The 19,152-nt window shown below is 44.7% G+C and overlaps 1 protein-coding gene across 9 annotated transcripts in view; it reads left to right on the top strand.

The window, feature by feature from the left end:
• ZNF185 (zinc finger protein 185 with LIM domain) overlaps positions 1 to 19,152 on the top strand; it is a 68,596-nt gene that overhangs the window by 35,011 nt on the left and 14,433 nt on the right. For 3 of the 9 annotated variants that reach the window (XM_082207543.1, XM_082207551.1, XM_082207550.1), the window contains exons 10-21: positions 691 to 774; positions 2,447 to 2,530; positions 4,412 to 4,492; positions 6,347 to 6,430; positions 6,804 to 6,887; positions 7,806 to 7,877; positions 10,068 to 10,151; positions 10,472 to 10,579; positions 13,337 to 13,435; positions 15,816 to 15,911; positions 16,796 to 16,894; positions 18,790 to 18,873. In XM_082207543.1, coding sequence (XP_082063669.1) covers positions 691 to 774; positions 2,447 to 2,530; positions 4,412 to 4,492; positions 6,347 to 6,430; positions 6,804 to 6,887; positions 7,806 to 7,877; positions 10,068 to 10,151; positions 10,472 to 10,579; positions 13,337 to 13,435; positions 15,816 to 15,911; positions 16,796 to 16,894; positions 18,790 to 18,873 — 1,059 coding nt within the window. The remainder of the gene's footprint in view (positions 1 to 690; positions 775 to 2,446; positions 2,531 to 4,411; positions 4,493 to 6,346; positions 6,431 to 6,803; positions 6,888 to 7,805; positions 7,878 to 10,067; positions 10,152 to 10,471; positions 10,580 to 13,336; positions 13,436 to 15,815; positions 15,912 to 16,795; positions 16,895 to 18,789; positions 18,874 to 19,152) is intronic. The other 6 variants (XM_082207545.1, XM_082207544.1, XM_082207548.1 and 3 more) reach the window with 6 other exon arrangements.

The following is a 19,152-nucleotide window of genomic DNA, read 5'->3' as shown; positions in this document are numbered from 1 at the left end:
CAACAGTTCATATAGATTGGACTGCTCTGTTAGACCAGGTTCTCATTCTCGCGTGTCTGACTGCACTTCTTCCAACTGCAGCTGTGGGCTCACATGATTAAATGCTACTTCATATGAAAAGTTCCATCTGCACAGAAAACCAGCAAGTTTTCTGTGCTCAAGGATTTGTTGGTTTGTGTGGAGCTTTCAGTCAAGAGAGCCTTCATCTGCAGTCTGAAGCAAACAGTACAAGGTGGCCATATGAGACCACAGAGGACAGTCCTCTCTTTTGAGGGCTACTCTGCTTGAAAGACTGTCCAGTCCAAGTCTAATTTAAAGGTAAGGGACCCTAAGAAGGGAGAGAAGGGGCTTTGAAGTTGCCCACCAACAGGGTGCAGTTGTTGCCCACCAACAAGGCAGCAGAGAGAGCAAGCATACAAGTCACCTAGTCAGTCTTGCCTACAGTGATTATTTCCAAATATGTATCTATTACATATAAATCAGTATATGCAAATTTCATACAGGCCTGTGTCATCTTTCTTTAGTTCTATTGTTGTGGTGATGTATTTCATCTCTTTTGGCAATGTGTAAGATGCCAAACCTAATGATAATAGTCTATACAGTTCTGTATATTCTGTGATTAAACTTCACAGATGTAGAAACTGGCATGTCCTGTTTCTATCCTACTTCCTTTCTCTCTTCCCCTCACAGGACTGAAGCTGCGAGCAGTGTGCTTAGGAGAACAGCCAGCAGGGAGCGCTCCTATGTCCTTTCAGCTGCTAAGAAAAGCAATGGGTGAGTTTGAGCGGAGGGAAGGGGATTTATTAACAAGAGAAACAAAAGAACAGTTCTTAGCGACATTTGAAGGTGTAACGACCTAAAACAGGCCAGCAGAATTATGACTGGATTTTTCAAATTAACTCATTTGAAATTGGCATGGACTGGAGATAGACCAGTAGCGGTAGTCTCGTAATCTGGAGAACCGGGTTTGCGTCTCCGCTCCTCCACATGCAGCTTCTGGGTGACCTTGGGCCAGTCACACTTCTTTGAAGTCTCTCAGCCCCACTCACCTCACAGAGTGTTTGTTGTGGGGGAGGAAGGGAAAGGAGATTGTTAGCTGCTTTGAGACACCTAAAGGGAGTGAAAGGCGGGATATCAAATCCAAACTCTTCTTCTTCTTCTTCAGTATCTCCACCCCTACCAAACACATACATACACATTTTGCCAGGTTGTACTCTTCATAGTGGGACGCAGGTGGCACTGTGGGTTAAACCACAGAGGCTAGGACTTGCCAATCAGAAGGTCGGTGGTTTGAATCCCCATGAGGGGGTGAGCTCCCGTTGCTCGGTCCCAGCTCCTGCCAACCTAGCAGTTCGAAAGCACGTCAAAGTGCAAGTAGATAAATAGGTACCGCTCCAGCGGGAAGGTAAACGGCATTTCCGTGTGCTGCTCTGGTTTGCCAGAAGCGGCTCAGTCATGCTAGCCACATGACCCAGAAGCTGTATGCCGGCTCCCTCAGCCAATAAAGCGAGATGAGCGCCGCAACCCCAGAGTCGTACACGACTGGACCTAATGGTCAGGGGTCCCTTTACCTTTTACTCTTCATAGCACTATTTTTAACAGTGACATTCATGGCTCTCCAGCTGTAGTCATTGTACTACAACCATCTCTGATCATTGGCTTGGCTTGGCAGGAGTTGGTATTCAACAACAAACTGGAGGGCTATAGGTTCCCCCACCCATGCTTTAGATTTTACACAGGAGTTATGGGAGGAAAACAACAAACAAGGTTTCAAGGATTCCTTTGAGGGGGTTGGGCAGAAGAAGAGGAAAGGTTGACTGAAGGTTGTGTACTAACAGCATGGGATGAGGGAGCAGGCAGAGGTGTGTTATTGTAAGGAAAGTGGTGGTGGCATTGCCACCTATCACTTTTATTCACAAAACAATGAATAAAAACACATGAGTGGTTGATCTTTTGAAAGTTATGGTGACCTCAACTCACCCTGCTGATGGGTTTTAATACTTGTGTGTTTTTAAAAGTCCAACGCAAGAGCCACCATCCTTCATGGCCAAGAGGTGAGTTAAGGCCCCTCGTTGTCTCTCTACTGGTTCAATGGTCCAGATGAGGATGGACAACAAAGAGTCTTACAGCACCTTATTGACTAGCCAATGTATTATATGGCACAAGCTTCCCTGGAGTGGAGTCCACTTTCTCAGATGCCAGCCCAGAAAAACTTGTGCTATAATAAATTGAGTAGTCTTCAAGGCCGGGTGGAATTGTGCCTTTGTGCTCCCTTGCTCCATTTTTCAAATGTCCCCAATGAAATTGCTTGTCAAAAACAAACACACCAAATTGGAGAACATAAGAGCTCTGTCAGATACGTGGCACTCCTCACAACCCAAAATGAAGTGTGTGTAAAGAGAGGGACAACACAACTTATACTTGGGGCTTTTTGTCTTCCTGATAGGATTGATCTAGAGGATGACACAGGCCCACGCTCCAGAAGTCAGACAGTACCTGCTTCAGGATGGTTCAGCCGCCGTGGGAAGAGGTAAGACCCTTTGGTCAATATGAAAGTGATTCTCACTTTAGATGTCTCTGCATGCCCACCAATTGGTGTGGGAGAAAACAGTCCCCCAATTGCCTCTCTGGATAGTGGCCCATATTGCCTTATGGCTAGACTCTGATACTCTCTCACCATGACTAGGTGATGGGCAAATTGGTAAATCTCGGCTTCTTTCAGTTTCAGTTTTCTAGTCTTCAGTTCCCTTTTCCACATCAGAAAAGCACCATGAAAATTCATCAGCATTTTAGTGTGAGCTTCTCTTAATGCACAAATATTTGACTGCAATCTTGCGTAATATACACAATTTTGTAAAGCAATTTCTCCATAAATAATACGTTGCTTATGTTATTTGCACTAATATATGCATTTTTAAGGACACCTTACCCTAGCATATGGATTGTTGCACACATTTCCATAGCAGGAGAGCTGCATGGAGAAGTGCAAGTTTCAAAAGATGGCTGTGTTTTGGTTCATGTACTATTTTGGCATATGTGAATTAAGCAAGTTTACATTTAAATGAGAATTTAATTTCATCTATCTCCCATCCCTAATCAGGACATCTGTATCTGGTGGCCACCTTCCTTCCTTCCTTACCTGCTGTCCTGACCCTTCACCAATTCTTCCCTGCCTGCCTGCCTATAACTCCCCTGCCTTTCTTTTTTTCCTTTCCTTTTCATAGAGTTTATGTGCTGCAGTGCTAGACCTGTATCTTAAAGAAATTGGAGTTCTTGTTGGAAATGCACTGAAAAAGATATACCAAGAACTCTGGCCAGAGTTCTTGGTAGACCTGTATCTTAAACAATAAAAAAATAGTTCAGGAAATGATGGCATAGTTTTGTGAGGAAGCAAGTAGCTTTGTTGCAGCTTCCGAAACAGAAAAAGAAACAAAAGACCTGCATTTGTTAGATCAAAATATGGAAAAAGGCCAGCTTGAATTCTACAATGTTGCCCGATTTTGGATTTTTGCAAATACCTGCTGCTGAGCTGGATTTTATTATTTAAACCAGGGGTGGGGAACCTCAAGCCATGTAAACTAAATGAAACCCCCCAGGTGTTGCAATCTAGCCCATGGAACTCTTGGTAGGCCACACCTCCTCTCAGAGGTCACGCGCTCTTTGAATACTTTTACCTGACTGACATGGATCCTTGAATTGTCATAAGGCTCCTAACCTTCATGGAAGGAAGATGGAGAGATGCTGTGTGTGTTGTTTAGTAATTTCTGCCTTTTACTTGTCAGAAATGTACTGTAGAAACGTAAGCGTCACATCCATTATTCTTTCCACTTCTGCATCTGGCACCCTGCCTACCACTGGCATGTGGCCCCCAGAAGGTTACCCATGAAGGGATGTGGCCCTTGGGCTGATTATCCACCCCTAATTTACACCCTGATATTAATGGTAGGAACCATTCCAAAGACAAACTGCAATTGGCTACCATAGAATTGGCTACTTTGAGCGTCTACCATACCCTCCAATATTTCTCTGATGAAAATAGGGACGTTCCATTCCATAAGGATAATTTTACTATTTATACCCCACATATCTTACTGGGTTTCCCTAGCCACTCTGAGCAGCTTCCAACATATATAAAAACATAATGAAACTTTAAACATTTTTAAAAAAAACTTCCCTATATAGGATTGCCTTCAGACGGCTCAGGGGTCAGAAAACTCCATACCCTCCAACATTTCTCCAATGAAAATAGGGATATCCTAAGGAAAAGTGGGACATTCCAGGATCAAATCAGAAACTGGGATGGCTTCTCTAAATTAGGGACGTCCCTGGAAAATAGGGATACTTGGAGGGTCTGGTGTACTGAAGACAATAATGCCATGGACTAACCACTAGGCCTTCTCTGTTTTGCCAGCAGCACCACTGGGGAAAGAATAAGCACTTCAGGATCCCCACGAAGTGAGACAAGGGTGGTGAATGCTTCTTCTAGCACAAGGTTAGTGTAATCTGCATTACTATAGCAAGCAATGTTCGAAATTAGCCAGGTGCCAGGTGCATTTTGCACCTGGCTATCAGCCACTTGCGACCAAGCGAAGGTGTCTAGATGCCAGGATGGTACCTGACGTCTCCACTACCAGGAGGTTCATGCCTGGGGATCCTGGGATCTTGACTGTTTTCACACACTAAAACCACATCCTGTAGAATTCTATCAGTTATATTTTATCTTCACAATCAGAATGAATCCCAGGAACCTAAATGCTTTTTCTGTGCAGCCTGAGCAAGAGCAGTGAACAATGTTATATTTAATGATTGTCGCTTGTCTCCACTTACCACACCCCACTGCCCTGCTCCCAGTTGTGAAGAATATCCCTACGTTATGAATGGTTTGTGTCACCATTAAGAAAAAGAGGTCGGAATAGGCCAATATATATATGTCCCTGGATAAAGTGATTTTTCTTCTTTTAAGTTCTCAGTGTTCTTAACCTAGTTCAAGGTTGTCATCTGAACTAACCAAATGTTTAACTGATAATCAATCACAACCAGTCCACCATTTGAAAATTAATACTTTTGAGCTGTCTTGCCCCAAAATGGCAACTAGACAGTCCAATATGGCAACTGTAACCTTGGTTTAAGGAGCCACTTGACACCTAGGTTGTATATCTGTTTCTAACACGAATAGCAAGTGGTGAAAACTAAAATAGCCTAAGAAATAAGCAAGTGTGTCCTTAACTCAATTGCCCCAGAGGATGGCCCATTAGCTGTCAGTTTCCTCATTGCCCCTTGTAGAACCACCAGGGAGAATGAGGCCCATCGCTCACAAATACCTGTAACTCAAGAAACATCTCCCTGGAGTCTGGGATCTTGACATGTGGGTTTGTTGTGAAATGCATGAAACAAGTCTTACTAAACTGCTTATACCAAGCTCTCCATCAAAGCAGGGGTTGCTAACCTGTGGCCCTCTAGATGTTGCTGGAATACAACTCCCATCAGCCCCATCCAGCATGGTCAAGGATAATGGTTAATGTAGTTCAGTAGCCACCCCCTTTCCATATTAGAAAGACAGGTACTGAGCCAAATCAGGGCCGGGACATGCAAGGTAAAGGACACATAGCACATGATGCCAAATCATGAGAGCTCTGCTGGATCAAACCAAAGGTTCATCTACTTCACATTGCCCATAGTTGCTACTCAGATGCCTCTGCAAAGCTCACAAGCAGAACCAGATAATCTGTCAATCGTGCTTTTTCTCACTTTTTAGTTTTTCTAATCCTTTGCCTTTTTTATGTCTTCACATAACATTTTCATGCCGCTTCCTCCTAACACACATAATTTAGAATACAATTTTGCATGATATACATATTTTTGCTAGCCATTTCCACAACATAATGCATTAAATTAAGGGAGTTTCCTAATGATTCTCAGTTCCCTTAAAAGCTACAGTTCCCAGGCAGTTCCCAAACAGCCATGACTGTTTATAGTGGTATACATTTTAAATGTATAGTGCAGAGGGGGCTAGAACGATCCTTTGAAATTTGCACACACCCCATATTTTGTGATACTGCTCTCCAAAAATAAAAATAAAAATTAGCTCCGAAATGGAAAAAAAAGAAAATGCATTTTTCTTCTCCATCATTCAAAAACAAGATATGAAAGTGGGATCCTGGTCTATTGTTGCTCCACAGCAACTTGATATTCAGTGGCAGGCTTCCTCTAAACCTGGATCAGGCCCATTTTATCTACAAGAGGAAAGTGGTGTTGGAGGGAGAAGAGCTAGGTGGAGGAACTCTGGGTTTCAAAAGGAGAAAACCTTAATGTACTTGCCCTGTGCTGCATTGTTCTCTTTTCATAGCTTCGATTCAGGGAACAGCGGAAACCAGGCCTCCAGTTCCTATTCTGAATCCTTGTTCAAACAATTCAGTTCTTTGGAAAACAGGTAAATGAAGCTCCTCTCTACATTGACTCAGACTGGGCAGAAATCAAACAGATATCCTAGTTATGAACAGTTCTTGGCCAATCTAGTTTGTGGAAATGATGTCTCTTTCTCCAGCATAGATGCCCAGGCCTCGGTTTCAGTTATATAAATTGCAACAAACTGACCATGTTTTATTCATACTCAATGTTTTCCTGTATATTCAGGGTTGCGGTGAATGTTATACATTTATGCTGCGGGTGCGAAATAGGGGTCAGTGTTCTGCAGAACCTTTGAGATTTTTTTCACACACAGAATTCAAATCCCTTCTTCTTCTTCAGCTTACTGTGCCCAGATATGCTCCCAAGGACGTAATTATTCTAATTTCTTCTTCCAGTAACAAGCTGGATGAAGAGAGTAATCAGATGACTTCCTGGAACAACTCTGCTCCAAAATCTCCTGAATCTCCTTCACGTAGAAGGTAGATGTCAGGGGTTCAGGAGCAGAGGCGAGGGCAAGGGAGGAAACAGAGAGCGAGGGGGAGGAGGCAGACGAAAGGATGAGTGATGACGACGACCCGAGATCTCCGAGCCTTTCCAGTGAATCAGAAGATTCACAAAAAGGAGCACCAGTGGCCAGGGCAAGGGGGGAGACTAGGGGGACACCCCAGGAAGAAAGAGCCAGAGGGGACTCAGAGGGGAGCAGTTGGAGATCGGGACCAACGTCACCGCCAGAGAGTAGGAAAGAGGAAGAGCGCCAGGGAGCAAGCGCTGGCAGCTCGCAACAGGAGGGAGGGCACGAGTCAGGAGTGGCCACACCTTCATCGGGGAGCGAAGTGACGGTTAGACGGAAAGTGGAAGGTTGGGCGCGCGCGCCAAGTTCAAATGCACAGGAAAGTGGCGCAGTAGGCAGCCCGGAAAGGGAGCCAGGTCCTAAAGCCCGGCGCAAGGAGACAGAAGGGTCCGGGGGGTCAGCGTCAGAAGAATCCCGGAAGGAAGAGACCCAGGGGGGCAGAGGGACCCAGAGGAGAACTGTCAGGCGGAAAAGGTGGAGCAGGGCTAGGATATTAAGTTGGTGCGCAAGGGGCGGAGACTCAGACGGAGCTTCGCCGATCTAAGCATAAGACGTAGGGTTGCACGCAGCAGCTCGAGAATGGAGACTGTAACTCAATAAAGACTTTTATTTAACGACCGCTGGCTAGCGTGATCCTCTGTGAGCTCGGATCTGGAAGTAACCCTGACAGTAATAATCTGTGCAATCCTAATTTACTCATAAAATACAGGCAACTAAGTAGAGAACTGCTCTTCCTGGTGGAACTGGTATGCTTGGTTGGTTGGAAGGAGTGAGAAAGAAATGAACTGTAATTAATTTCCAACTGCTTATGCTTTGATTTCCACAGTGAGAAGAATGAACGAAAATCCGAGGCCACACGAAGTGCTGAAACACCTCGTGCCGTTATTTCTGAGGACAGGTAATCCTCCTCGTGTTGTTCTATCCTAAACACCTGTAATTCACTTCCACATTTACTGTGGAGGTAAAGTGTTTAGCCTATGTACACTGTTTGCACAGCAGTATCAGAGGGTAATTTCCACTTGCGTTCTTTTACACTGGCTAATCCTATGCATGTTTACTTGCCCCTCTACTAAATGTGTTTATGATTAATGCTACTGCTTTTTTAGAATAGCACTTTCAATGGGTGTGAGGAGCTTTTTCAAGTCATGGGCTGCATTCCCTCGTGGGGAACCTTACAAGAGCCACATGGCACTGATGGGCAGGATCAGAGGCAAAAGTGGGCAGATAATATAACATAAGAAGAGCCCCGCTGGATCAGGCCAAAGGCTCATCTAGTCCAGCAGCCAGGTGCCTATGGGGAGCCCGCAAACAGGACCTAAATGCAGCATCACTCTCCCGAGCCACACAAAAGCCAGGTGTGCATGCACTTTCCCATCAAGGCAAAAAAGAGCCATTATTACAGTTCCAGCCAGGTAAAAGCACTTGAGGAAAGCACAGAGCAGTGGGCAGTGAGGGGCATGACCTGGAGAGAGTCCAGGGGGCCACGTGTGACCCACAGGCCAGAGGTGCCACCCACGTGCCCAACAAAAGTGTTACACTGCATAGTGGTCAGAGTGCTGGATTGAGAATTGGGTTTAATGCCCTGTCCCTCCACAAAGCTCACTATTCCCCAGAAGAATCTACTTGTCAAGGGCTGTTGTGAGGATAAAGTGGGGATCCATATTTAGACAAACAGTGGAGCGAAACTGTAATTAATAACTGGAATACTTGCATTTTATATTTCCAACCATGAGGGTCATGGTTATATTCATAATTAAAGCAGAAATGCAATATTAGAAAGGATCAGAAGCACTAAAGATAGCATGTATAAAATTTGGAGAATTAAAATCAATAAACATTCCTCTCAAAGTTTTTACAAATAAACTAGAAGTTTATCAAGCTGCTCTCAATGAACCTTCCCTAAGTTTTTGAGGCAGCTAATGCCTATCTAGGTATTTACTTATTTACAGTGCTGTTTTATTCTGGGGGTACTCAAGGGCACACAGTACTGGCACCTCTTTTTCCCTAGAAAAAAAGCATGTGTTAAAACTGTGGCACTCATAGTAACAGCTTCATGGTGAGTACCGGCACCTTTTTTTTCTAGAAGAAAAAGCACTGCTTATTTGATATTTAGATTAATGCCCTACTCCTCAGTCTGCTGCAAATTTATCTCAGGGAGATAGTATAAATATGTTTTTTTGGTTGGCATTGGATCTATTTTTTTATTCAGCAGAGAATAAATTTCTTCCTTGGTTCAGAATATAAGAAAAACAACAACAATTATCTTTTCTTATGTGATCATCAAAAATGCAAAATTAACAATGCAATTCCATATATGTCTACTCAGAAGTAAATCCCAGTAGTACAGTGGGGCTTACTTCCTGGAAAGTTGTACAGGGTCATGCCCACAGCATACATTCAACACGCATTTAATGCAGCGTGGCTTCCCCCAAAGGATCGTGGGAATTGTAGTTTATTCCTCACACAGCCACACTTTCCAGCACCATCGACAAACTACAGTTCCCGTGATTTTGAGGTGGATGCCATGTGCTTTAAATGCATAGGGTGGATTGTATCTTTAATCATATTGAGCATCCACTTGATAAATTTTATACTTTTATACTGGCTTTTTTCTCACTCCCTAAATTAGGAACGTTTTTCACTCTTAGGGTGCACATTCCCACATCCCAGGAATAGCATGGCAGTGGTAGGTGGAGCCAGAGTAAACAAGAGGATGGAGCAATGGGTGTGTTCGTCAGTGGCGTAGCGTGGGGGGTGCAGGGGGGGCCGGCTGCACCGGGCGCAACATCTGGGGGTTAGGGTTAGGGGGCGCAAATCCACGGGTTAGGCGCAAATCCACGGGTTAGGGGGCGCAAATCCACGGGTTAGGGGGCACAAATTACTTGCCTTGCCCCGGGTGCTGACAACCCACGCTACGCCACTGGTGTTCGTTCAGTAAGCTGTATTCCGGGCACACAAAAGTTGGAGTTTTCTGAATATACACAGCCCAACATTCCTGCATAGATACCTGGACTAACAGAAAACTGATTGAGAATGGAACAGTGGTTGTAGGCCTCTTATTAACCAGATGCCCTCTTGCCATCCACAGCTGGGAAACAATAAAGCCCAAAAGTACAACTGTGAGTCAAACACCTCCGCACATCGTCATCTCCCCAGAGGCAAGCCCAAAGAGGTAAGAACCTCCTAATTCATTTTTGCTGGCACTCAATCAGAAATCTATCCTGTTTTGTGTGAATTCTTTGAGAGATTGCATGAAAAGTTCACATTAAAATTGTACATGCTGTTAAATGCATCACTGTATGTGTTATTATTGCATGTATTTTTGTATGCATTTCCACAAAACTGTTTCAATGAGCATTTTTTGAGCATTTTAACTGCAGCAAAAACTGGGCCAAATAAAACCCTACTTCCAAGTATGGAAATCACCATTAGTCACGTTTGACAGTCTGTCTGGCCAAATGTCCTCACAAAGGTTCATTGGACTTTCCTTAGCAGGCCCACCTCTCATTATCGAACCAGAGATGCTTTCTCTACACCTGAGACTTATCTTCAGTCCATGGCTGGAGAACACCTGCGTGACATAGATGTTGGCTCCCCAAGGTAAAGGGCGGCATGGCTAAAACTTTGGAGGTCTAAAGATAATGTAAAATAGTGGCTTCATTTTAGATGATAATAATTAATTTGCTTGTTGCATTTTTATCACACCATCCTCCAAGACGGTTAGGGTATTCTGTGCGATATGTCTCTCCCTTCCACCAGCTTGTGATATCTAGACTTTATTTATTTATTTGCAGTATTTATGGCCTGCTCCTCAATAAATATTTTCAATCTAAGAGCAGGGAACAAAGTTAATGAAATAAAGAGAGGAAAAACCAAGTATACCAAAAATTTTAAAAGATTACAGGTTCAATGAACAACAATTTAACAATTCTGTCATAAGGTGAACAAGGTTTAAAACTACAATAACAAAAATTAAAATTCCCAATTTAACCAAATACTTAGGTAAAAGCAAACACAAGGCATTCAAGCAGATTTAAATAGAATAAATAACCTGTGGTTTTAGCAATAGTTCCCACTCTGTTGTTCACTTACAGCAGCCCACTCAGTCCTGCTCTCTCTCACACACAAAGACACTCTCACATTCTGTGCCAACGGACTCTGTGGCTTTTAAGTAACTTAACCCCTTTTCTTCCCCCCACTCCAATCCATCCAGGCTCTCATCCTGAGTGGTATGAATTGGTGCCCACAACCATCCACAGCAAGAAACCCCACTACCAACAGAGAAAACACACATGCACAAAAAGAAAGCAGGTGGCAATGTTGGCACATTGCTGCTGTTTCTCTGCCAGCTTTCCCAGTCCTGGGGAGACTCATGGGTTCAAGGGCAGTAGCACAGCCCAGGGGGAGATGTGCAGGTACATTGGCTGGTGTCCATGCTCCGGCCCCCTCATTCCTTTCCTGTCCAGCCAGCACAAAGACTGTTCAGGGACTTCCAAGCTACCCCCTTCCCTTCTCACATTTGCCATTCCAAATATGTATGGGCCATCTCTTCATTTTAGTGGGATATGGGTGAAATTATTTGAATATTTTGATTACTGAACATATGAATATTTTTGACAGTGGTCACATGGGTATCCTGTGGGGGGATATCCTTCCTCCTGCAATTTAATTTTAATTTTAAAAGCTTCTAGCATTTGTAGAATGAGACAAAAGGTACAGGCACTATTTTTCACATTTTTGCTGAAAAGCTAGCCTGCTCCCTCCTTTCACTTTTTGACTACATCCGCCCTGAAAAATGCCCAAGGAAACCCAAAAGAGGGTGGCATTTACAGTGGTGAAAAGGTGGGTAGTGGGGGCAGCTTCCTTGGGCGGGGGGATAGTTTTGTTGTTGCCTGTGGGAATGAAGCAGGAATGAAGCTCTGCTGCTGTGCTGTTGTTTTTTCTACGCACAAAGCTCCTGAACAGACTCCAGAGGTGGTGGCAAGACTTCTCCCTAAAAGTGGGTGGGGCAGGCATGGATTCTGCCACCACTCACCTCATTGCCACAGCATTTCAATTCAGTTTAATTAGAACTCTAGCATAGTAGTGACCTCCCATGGACAAGAATATTCACATAATTTCATTGTTGGCACCCCTGAAATCCCCTCCTTGCTCTGTCCCAAGGTCCTAAAATTAGCCTGCACTTGAAAAAAGGCACCATAATTGCAATTTCAGCAGCTGCCAATTCACCCCTAAGAATGTACATTGGAACACCTCACAGTATTCCAGTAGTTCATCAAGCTCAGTATTGTCTGCACTGATTGGCAGCAGCTCTTCAGGGTCCCTCCCAGACCTACCTGGTGGCGCCAGGAATTGAACCTGCAATCTTCTCAGATGCCCTACCACTGGCCTATACCCCTTCCCTACTCTCCTAGGTAGGTTAAAGCTGAATCTGGCCCAATTTCACTTACTGGATTTCATGTGCAGCAATGGACCTGGGTCTTCTAAGTCTAGCCCTCTAGGTCTGACACTCAATCCCCTACAACATGCTATATCTATGCCCAGGGTCACCAAATGAACTTCCTAAGCTTAATGAAGATTTAAACTGGGTCTTCCCCGTTCCCTTTTTTCCCTGGGAAGTTAATGCTGGGAAATGAGATGCATGAACACACACGAAAATCCTGCTGGATCAGGCCAAAAGCCCGTTTAGTCCAGCATCCTGCTCTCAAAGTGGCCACTCTGATGCTTGTGTGAAGCCCAGCAGCATGAGACAAGTGCAATAGCACTCTCTCCCCCACTTGTGTTCCCCAGCAACCGGCATTCAGTGGCAGCATTCCGCCTTTGATACTGGAGGCAGAATATACTGTTGTCATGCTCAGCAGCCATTGACAATCCGTGTTGCTTCATGCGTAACAAAAATTCGCTGGATGTTTTCTTGGCAGATCTGCCCAGGCTCACAAAGAGGGAAGCTCCACCAGGGAGCCCGAGTTCACGAGTCACAGAATTCACACAGATTTTGTGTGAACATGGAAGGGGAAAGTGGGGTGCAAACTCAACAACAACAACAACAATATTTATACCCCACCTATCTGGCTGGGTTTCCCCAGCCACTTTGGGCGGCTTACAGCACATATAAAAACATAATAAAATATCAATCATTTAAAACTTCCCAATACAACTTCAGTAGGGCCCCCAATTGCATTCAAGCAGCACCTAAAGTGCTTCTGAAAAGATTTTAGAACAGCAACATGCTCCCTGCATATGGGCTTACAGTATAATAGTCACAATACAAATGAAAAAGGGGATGGAAGAGGAAAACCAGCAAATCCAGGCACTGAATATTCATCTAACACTGAACTGTATTTCTATCTCTGATAGGGCTGGCTCTTTCGATAGGGACAGCACCGATACTCCTTCTGGAGCAACATACAGTGTTCCCACCCACTTTGACAGCGATGGGGATGCTGGCTCAAAAAGGTACATAGGAAAAAGCAAAATTGTCATTTTGGCTATATTGTCATCAGCCTTCTCCCCAGAAGGTCAGAATCAGGTTTCAGCTATCTTAGGTAAAGAGTCCAATTTTAGGGAAATATTCCATATTCCCCCCTTGATGGGGGGACGGGACACCACATAATCTTGGAGGAATTGGCTATCATAATTAGGAATGGGGTTGGGAATTCAATTCAGTATGCTTTAAAAAGCAAGCCAACCTAATCTGAACTTCCCAAACCAGGGATGCATCTTCCTGATAATTTCTGCATTTTATATGATCTTTCACGTGACATAAAAGCCACTTGTGGAAATGCAGTAAAATCCACGGGGAACTTTAGTGCTCATATCTGTGTTAATTTCCTACAGGAAAAGAAATCTGTTTGCTACCTGCTAACCTGGAAAATTATGGGGGTTTTGATCTATACTTTCCCCATGATTGTCATGGATTGTGTCGCCATCTGACAAAATTTGGGGTGGTATTCTAGCATACAGTTATTTACTACCATTTTCATGGGTAAAATAATGGAGGAACAGAAGCACGCAATGTGGTCTGCTATTGTGTCTTACCATGCCCGGTGGTGTGAATGAAATTTAGCAAGATATGGTAGTATATCGATCAAACAGCTGCTTCTTGTCTATGGATTGTTATCTACAGGGAGGCCTGCTTGGCACCAGCTTGTCCTTGTTTCAGTGCCCAGCAATTCTTCCCTCCCACCCTGTGCATTTGGGCAGCACCAACGTTTGGATGTTTTTACTCTGGCTGTGTCTTGAATATGCTTATGTATTTTTATCACTGCATGTTATTATTGTTGCAAATTGCTTTGGGGAGTTTTTTTTTAGGGGAAGGGGTTATTTATAAATTCAAGAAGCCTAACCTCAGCTGAAGCAATGCTCAAGGATGATGGGAATTGTAGTCCACCAGCATTTGGAGGGCTACTGGTTCCCCATCACTGCACTGTGACTTCCAGAAAATTAATCAGAGATATGTTGTCCTAAAGCTTTGTAAGCCATGCTAAGAATTAGTGTCATTGGTCCTGCAGTAATTCATTGTGTTCATGTGGGTTAATTTAGGGTTGCCATATGTCCGGATTTTCTCGGACATATCCAGAATACTGCAGTCGGCAGCAGTGTCCGAGCAGAAATCAGCCAAATGCCTGGGAAAATCCAGACATATGGCAGCTCATACGTTCTGCATTTAATTCACATGATGCTCCCCCTAAAGAGTCCTAGGGACCATACTTTACTCTTCATTGTGCTACAATTCCCAGCACCCTTAACCAAATGCAGTTCCCTGGATTCTTTGCGAGAGCCATGTAGTTTAAATGTATAGTGTGAATGTAGCCTTTGTCTAATAGGAGCAAGGAGCACCTTCTGGCAATTTCATGGAGGGCAGTAGTTTTAGGATGGACTGGAATTGGCAGCTTACCCAGTCCCAGGATGGACGGTGGTTGCGGCCTGTCGCGGAGGGCCTCGAGTCCCAGGGAGCAATGCTGGGCGAAGTGGCCAGCAGTTGGGGAATCCCAAGGCTGGCTGCTAGGAGTGGCGGGTGTTCCTGCCATCTGGTTATTTGAATTCTGGCCTATCCGGCCAGGCTGAGTGGGCAGGGCTTGTAAGAGGACCAGAGTGGCGCAAGCTTCTCTCCTGTCTGCCCCTAGTCTACAGAAATCCTGGCTGTGCCCACACTTGGGACTGCAGTCAGGTGAAGAACAACCCTCCCTCTCTCCACCCCATTTAGTGATACTGTGGGTTTTGTATGCCAACCTTCCTTCCTTCCCAGGGCACTGTGCTTACTGGCTTTCCTGTGGTTCAGTAATGGTTGCCGTTTCAGGAGCTAGGAAGCAATTTGCCTGCAAACAGATTGGCCCTGTTTGCAGGTTTAGCCTTCCCCATAGCAATAGTTGCAACTTGGCTCGATGAGGCATTAGGTGGAATCCTTTTAGTCTAACATCAGGCCAGGGGTGAAGTGGTGCATCACCCCTACCTCAAAACTGTGCAATCACAAAGTAGCCCGTTAAAGGAAGCTAGGTGGAAGTTTCTGTCCAAAAGCCAAGGCATGGGGCAGATGGGCCCTAGAGCTTCCTTTAGCAGCCTGGGATGGCCTTCCATGTAGACCTGCATCTTGTGGAGAACTCATTAACCCCAGGCTCGACCCTGTCATATGTCAGCCCTTTACCTGGAGGCTGAGATAATATACATCCAGTATCTGAGTCAAATCCTACCTACACCTGGAATCAATAAAGTCGTGGCCAATTTTAAATCCGAGAACATTGTCTCGTCCAGTTTGTTCACCTTCTAAGGCTAGGCCTTGCTCCCTGGGGAGGTGTCACTGCAAGTGGGTCCGCAACCGTCTCCTTTCTTCTTGCAGATCTTTCTCTGACTTTGAGAAGAAGGCTGTGCAAGAGATGGCATATGAGAGTCCAAGTGACACAGAATACAAAAAGGTGGAAGCTCATCTGGCAAAGTAAGGAGGCAGACAACAGAAGGTTCCACCTTTGCTACTTGATATGGTCGGGGCAAAAGTCAGATGCGCTGCTTTCTTTAAAACTTTTCACAGAAGCAGTGAGAGGAGGACCTTGTCAAACCTTCCCTTTGTTGAAGATATTTTGCAGCTCCACTGTCTCTAGGATACCAATGGCATTTTTCACCTGTGCCTTTGTTCCTTAAAAGCAACTCTTGCTTCTGTAATCTATATATAAGTGGGTTCCTGCAGCACTTTGTTGCAGTGTGGAGTGTTTATCTCCAGCGTTCGAACCACAACTTTCCATTCCCTCTCCTACTTTGTTTTCCAGCTTTTCTCCAAAACTGTCAATCACTATTCGATGCTTACTGAGCATGCTCAGTTTCCATTATTTATTTATACTTAGGCTACAGCCCTAATCCCTGGCAAACAATAGCAGGGCTTGATGGAGTGGTACAGCCACAGCCCTGCCACACACTAGGCAGAGCAGAAGGTGTGGTGGAGGGAGAGAGGAAGGAAGCCCCTTTGCTGCATGACAACCTAGGATTGAAAAGCAAACCAAACCCAGATCAAGTGATAGCATTGCTCATGGCAGTTCAGGGGGCTGGATTGCTCTCCCATTTATTTCAGATATTCCTTTTCCAGTCTTCATTGCCAGATTTACATTAAAATCAAATACACATTAAAACAAAGCAGACAGGAAAATATACAAACTGTCATACAACCAGCAGAGATAAACTACTGTGGCAGTCCTATGGGAAGCTTGCAAACAAGACCAGAGCTCACCCCACCTGTGATTCCCAACAACTGGTATGAGAGGTATATTGCATCTGTATTCTTTTTTTAATGGACAAGATTTGCAAATGTTACTGTCTTTCGTCGGTCAGATCTGGTTCATGGTCCAGTGAAAGCAGCCTTAGTACTGGCATCCAAGGTGAACTCCCAAGAGCTGCCAAAAGGGATGAGTCAGAGCTGGAAAGTGCAAGGTGAGTGCATGGTTCAAGAGCTGTTCTTGCTGTGATGGAGTATCACTCTGTGAAAAGGACATGCCTTGCTCACAGAATGCTCTCGGAGGGTCCTCTCCCTGATGGAACTCAAGCAAGTAGCATCAGTTTCTTATCAGGAGCAAACTTCACTGGGTCTACTGGGGTCTCCACCACTGCCTGCATATTTCCTCTGTTGAAGGGGAAATAAATGGGTCTTTTGGGCAGGAAAAGGAAGGAGGAATAATGGAGATCCTTCCCCCCTTTGTAATTAAATGTGAACTTGCAAAATTCACACTTCCCAAATCAATACACAAACCAAAGCCAAACTATCCTTCAAAACTTTGCACTTCTCTGAATTGTGTGATGCAGTTATCCCAGCAAAGAGCCCGTACACAAAAGTGTATATGAATGAAAAGTACATGGGGGGATGCATATGCTTGTGAAAACAATGTACATAGATGCATTCTGTTTGGGGGAACTTGCTTGCAAAAATGCATAAAGGTAAAGGTACCCCCTGCCCGTACGGGCCAGTCGTGTCCGACTCTGGGGTTGCATGCTCATCTCGCTTAAGAGGCCGGGAGCCAGCGCTATCCGAAGACACTTCCGGGTCACGTGGCCAGCGTGATGAAGCTGCTCTGGCAAGCCAGCACTAGCATAGCGCACGGAAACGTCGTTTACCTTCCCGCTATAAAGCGGTACCTATTTATCTACTTGCACTTAAGGGTGCTTTCGAACTGCTAGGTGGGCAGGAGCTGGGACCAAATGGCGGGAGCTCACCCCGCCGCGGGGATTCGAACCATATACTAAAATGCATATACTAGGCAAAATTGCATACCAAAATTATGCGACAATTATGAATTTTCATGCAGACTGTAGAAATAAATAAAAGCACAAATGTTTGCAGAAATGTGCCAAACTGAATTTAATATTTGGAAAAAACAGAAAAGGAGAGAAATGGAAATGGACATATTTATCCTGTCTCAGTGGCGTAGCGTGGGTTGTCAGCACCCGGGGCAAGGCAAGTAATTTGCGCCCCCTAACCCGGTAGGGGCAGAGAGCTGCGAGCGCGAGCGCGCGCCCCCAGATGCTGCGCCCGGTGCGGCCGGCCCCCCCTGCACCCCCCACACTACGCCACTGTCGTGTCTTAGAAGGGAGAAAGCTGTGGCAGTGCTTGCAGTTTTGAAGTGAACAATCTTCTCTCTATGTTTTCCACAGTACAGTGGCACCTTGGTTCTCAAACTTAATCCGTTCCAGAAGTCCATTCCAAAACCGAGGTGCGCTTTCTCATAGAAAGTAATGCAAAACGAATTAATTCATTCCAGAATTTTAAAAATAACCCCTAAAACAGCAATTTGACATGACTTTTACTATCTAATGAGACCATTGATCCATAAAATGAAAGCAATAAACAATGTACTGCAGTCACACAATCAATCCATCAGTAGCTGAACTGGGTTCCACGCAGTCACAAAAACAAAACAAAAAGATCCACAAAAACAAAAACGTGAAATAAATAGCAAAAACAGACAGACCTCAGCGTAACACTCAAAATGGGAGTGTGGCACTCAAATCGGAAGCGTAGCACTTAAAACAAGAAGTGTGGCACTCAAAACGGAGCATGTTTGGCTTCCAAAAAAAAAGTTTGCAAAGTGGAACACTTACTTCCGGGTTTGCAGTGTTGGGTTCCAAGTTGTTTGAGTACCAAGGCGTTTGAGAACTAAGGTACCACTGTATGCTATGTGCAAGGTCCCACTTGTTTCCAACTTGCTCACAAGGATTTGAGCAGGGATTGTTTTTCTGACCATCTCTGCCCAAATGCTCACAGCAATGGAAAGTTGGAAAGCATGGTTTGCGTACACATACATATGATTATATCCCCTCCATTTCCCTGGCAGGTCCAGTTCTCTCTCTACAGAGAGTGGCGTTGCCACTCCAGAAAGCCAACAAGGAGAGCATGGGACAGATTCGGACACATCAGGGTAAGGAAACATGGAAGGCTGCAGTGTCTGCAGAGTTCCCCTTCCTCACTGATCTCATAGTTTCATGCTTGAGCTGTGGCCTGGGAAGATGCTGCATTACCAGAGAGCCTGTAGCTCTCCAGATGTCAATGGACTCCAGTTCCCAACAGAAACATATAGAGTCCCAGGTTGAAATCTTGTCTCTACCATAAACTGACTTAGGTAGCCTTCAGCAAGCTACTCTCTCTTTCGCTTTCAACCTTGGCATCCACATCTGCAAAATAGGGAATAAGCATGCAA

The sequence above is a fragment of the Podarcis vaucheri genome (assembly GCF_965113315.1).
Source record: "Podarcis vaucheri genome assembly, chromosome: Z".
Taxonomy (NCBI): domain Eukaryota; kingdom Metazoa; phylum Chordata; class Lepidosauria; order Squamata; family Lacertidae; genus Podarcis; species Podarcis vaucheri.
The sequence above is the reverse complement of the archived record's forward strand: the minus strand, read 5'-3'. Positions and strand labels throughout refer to the sequence as shown.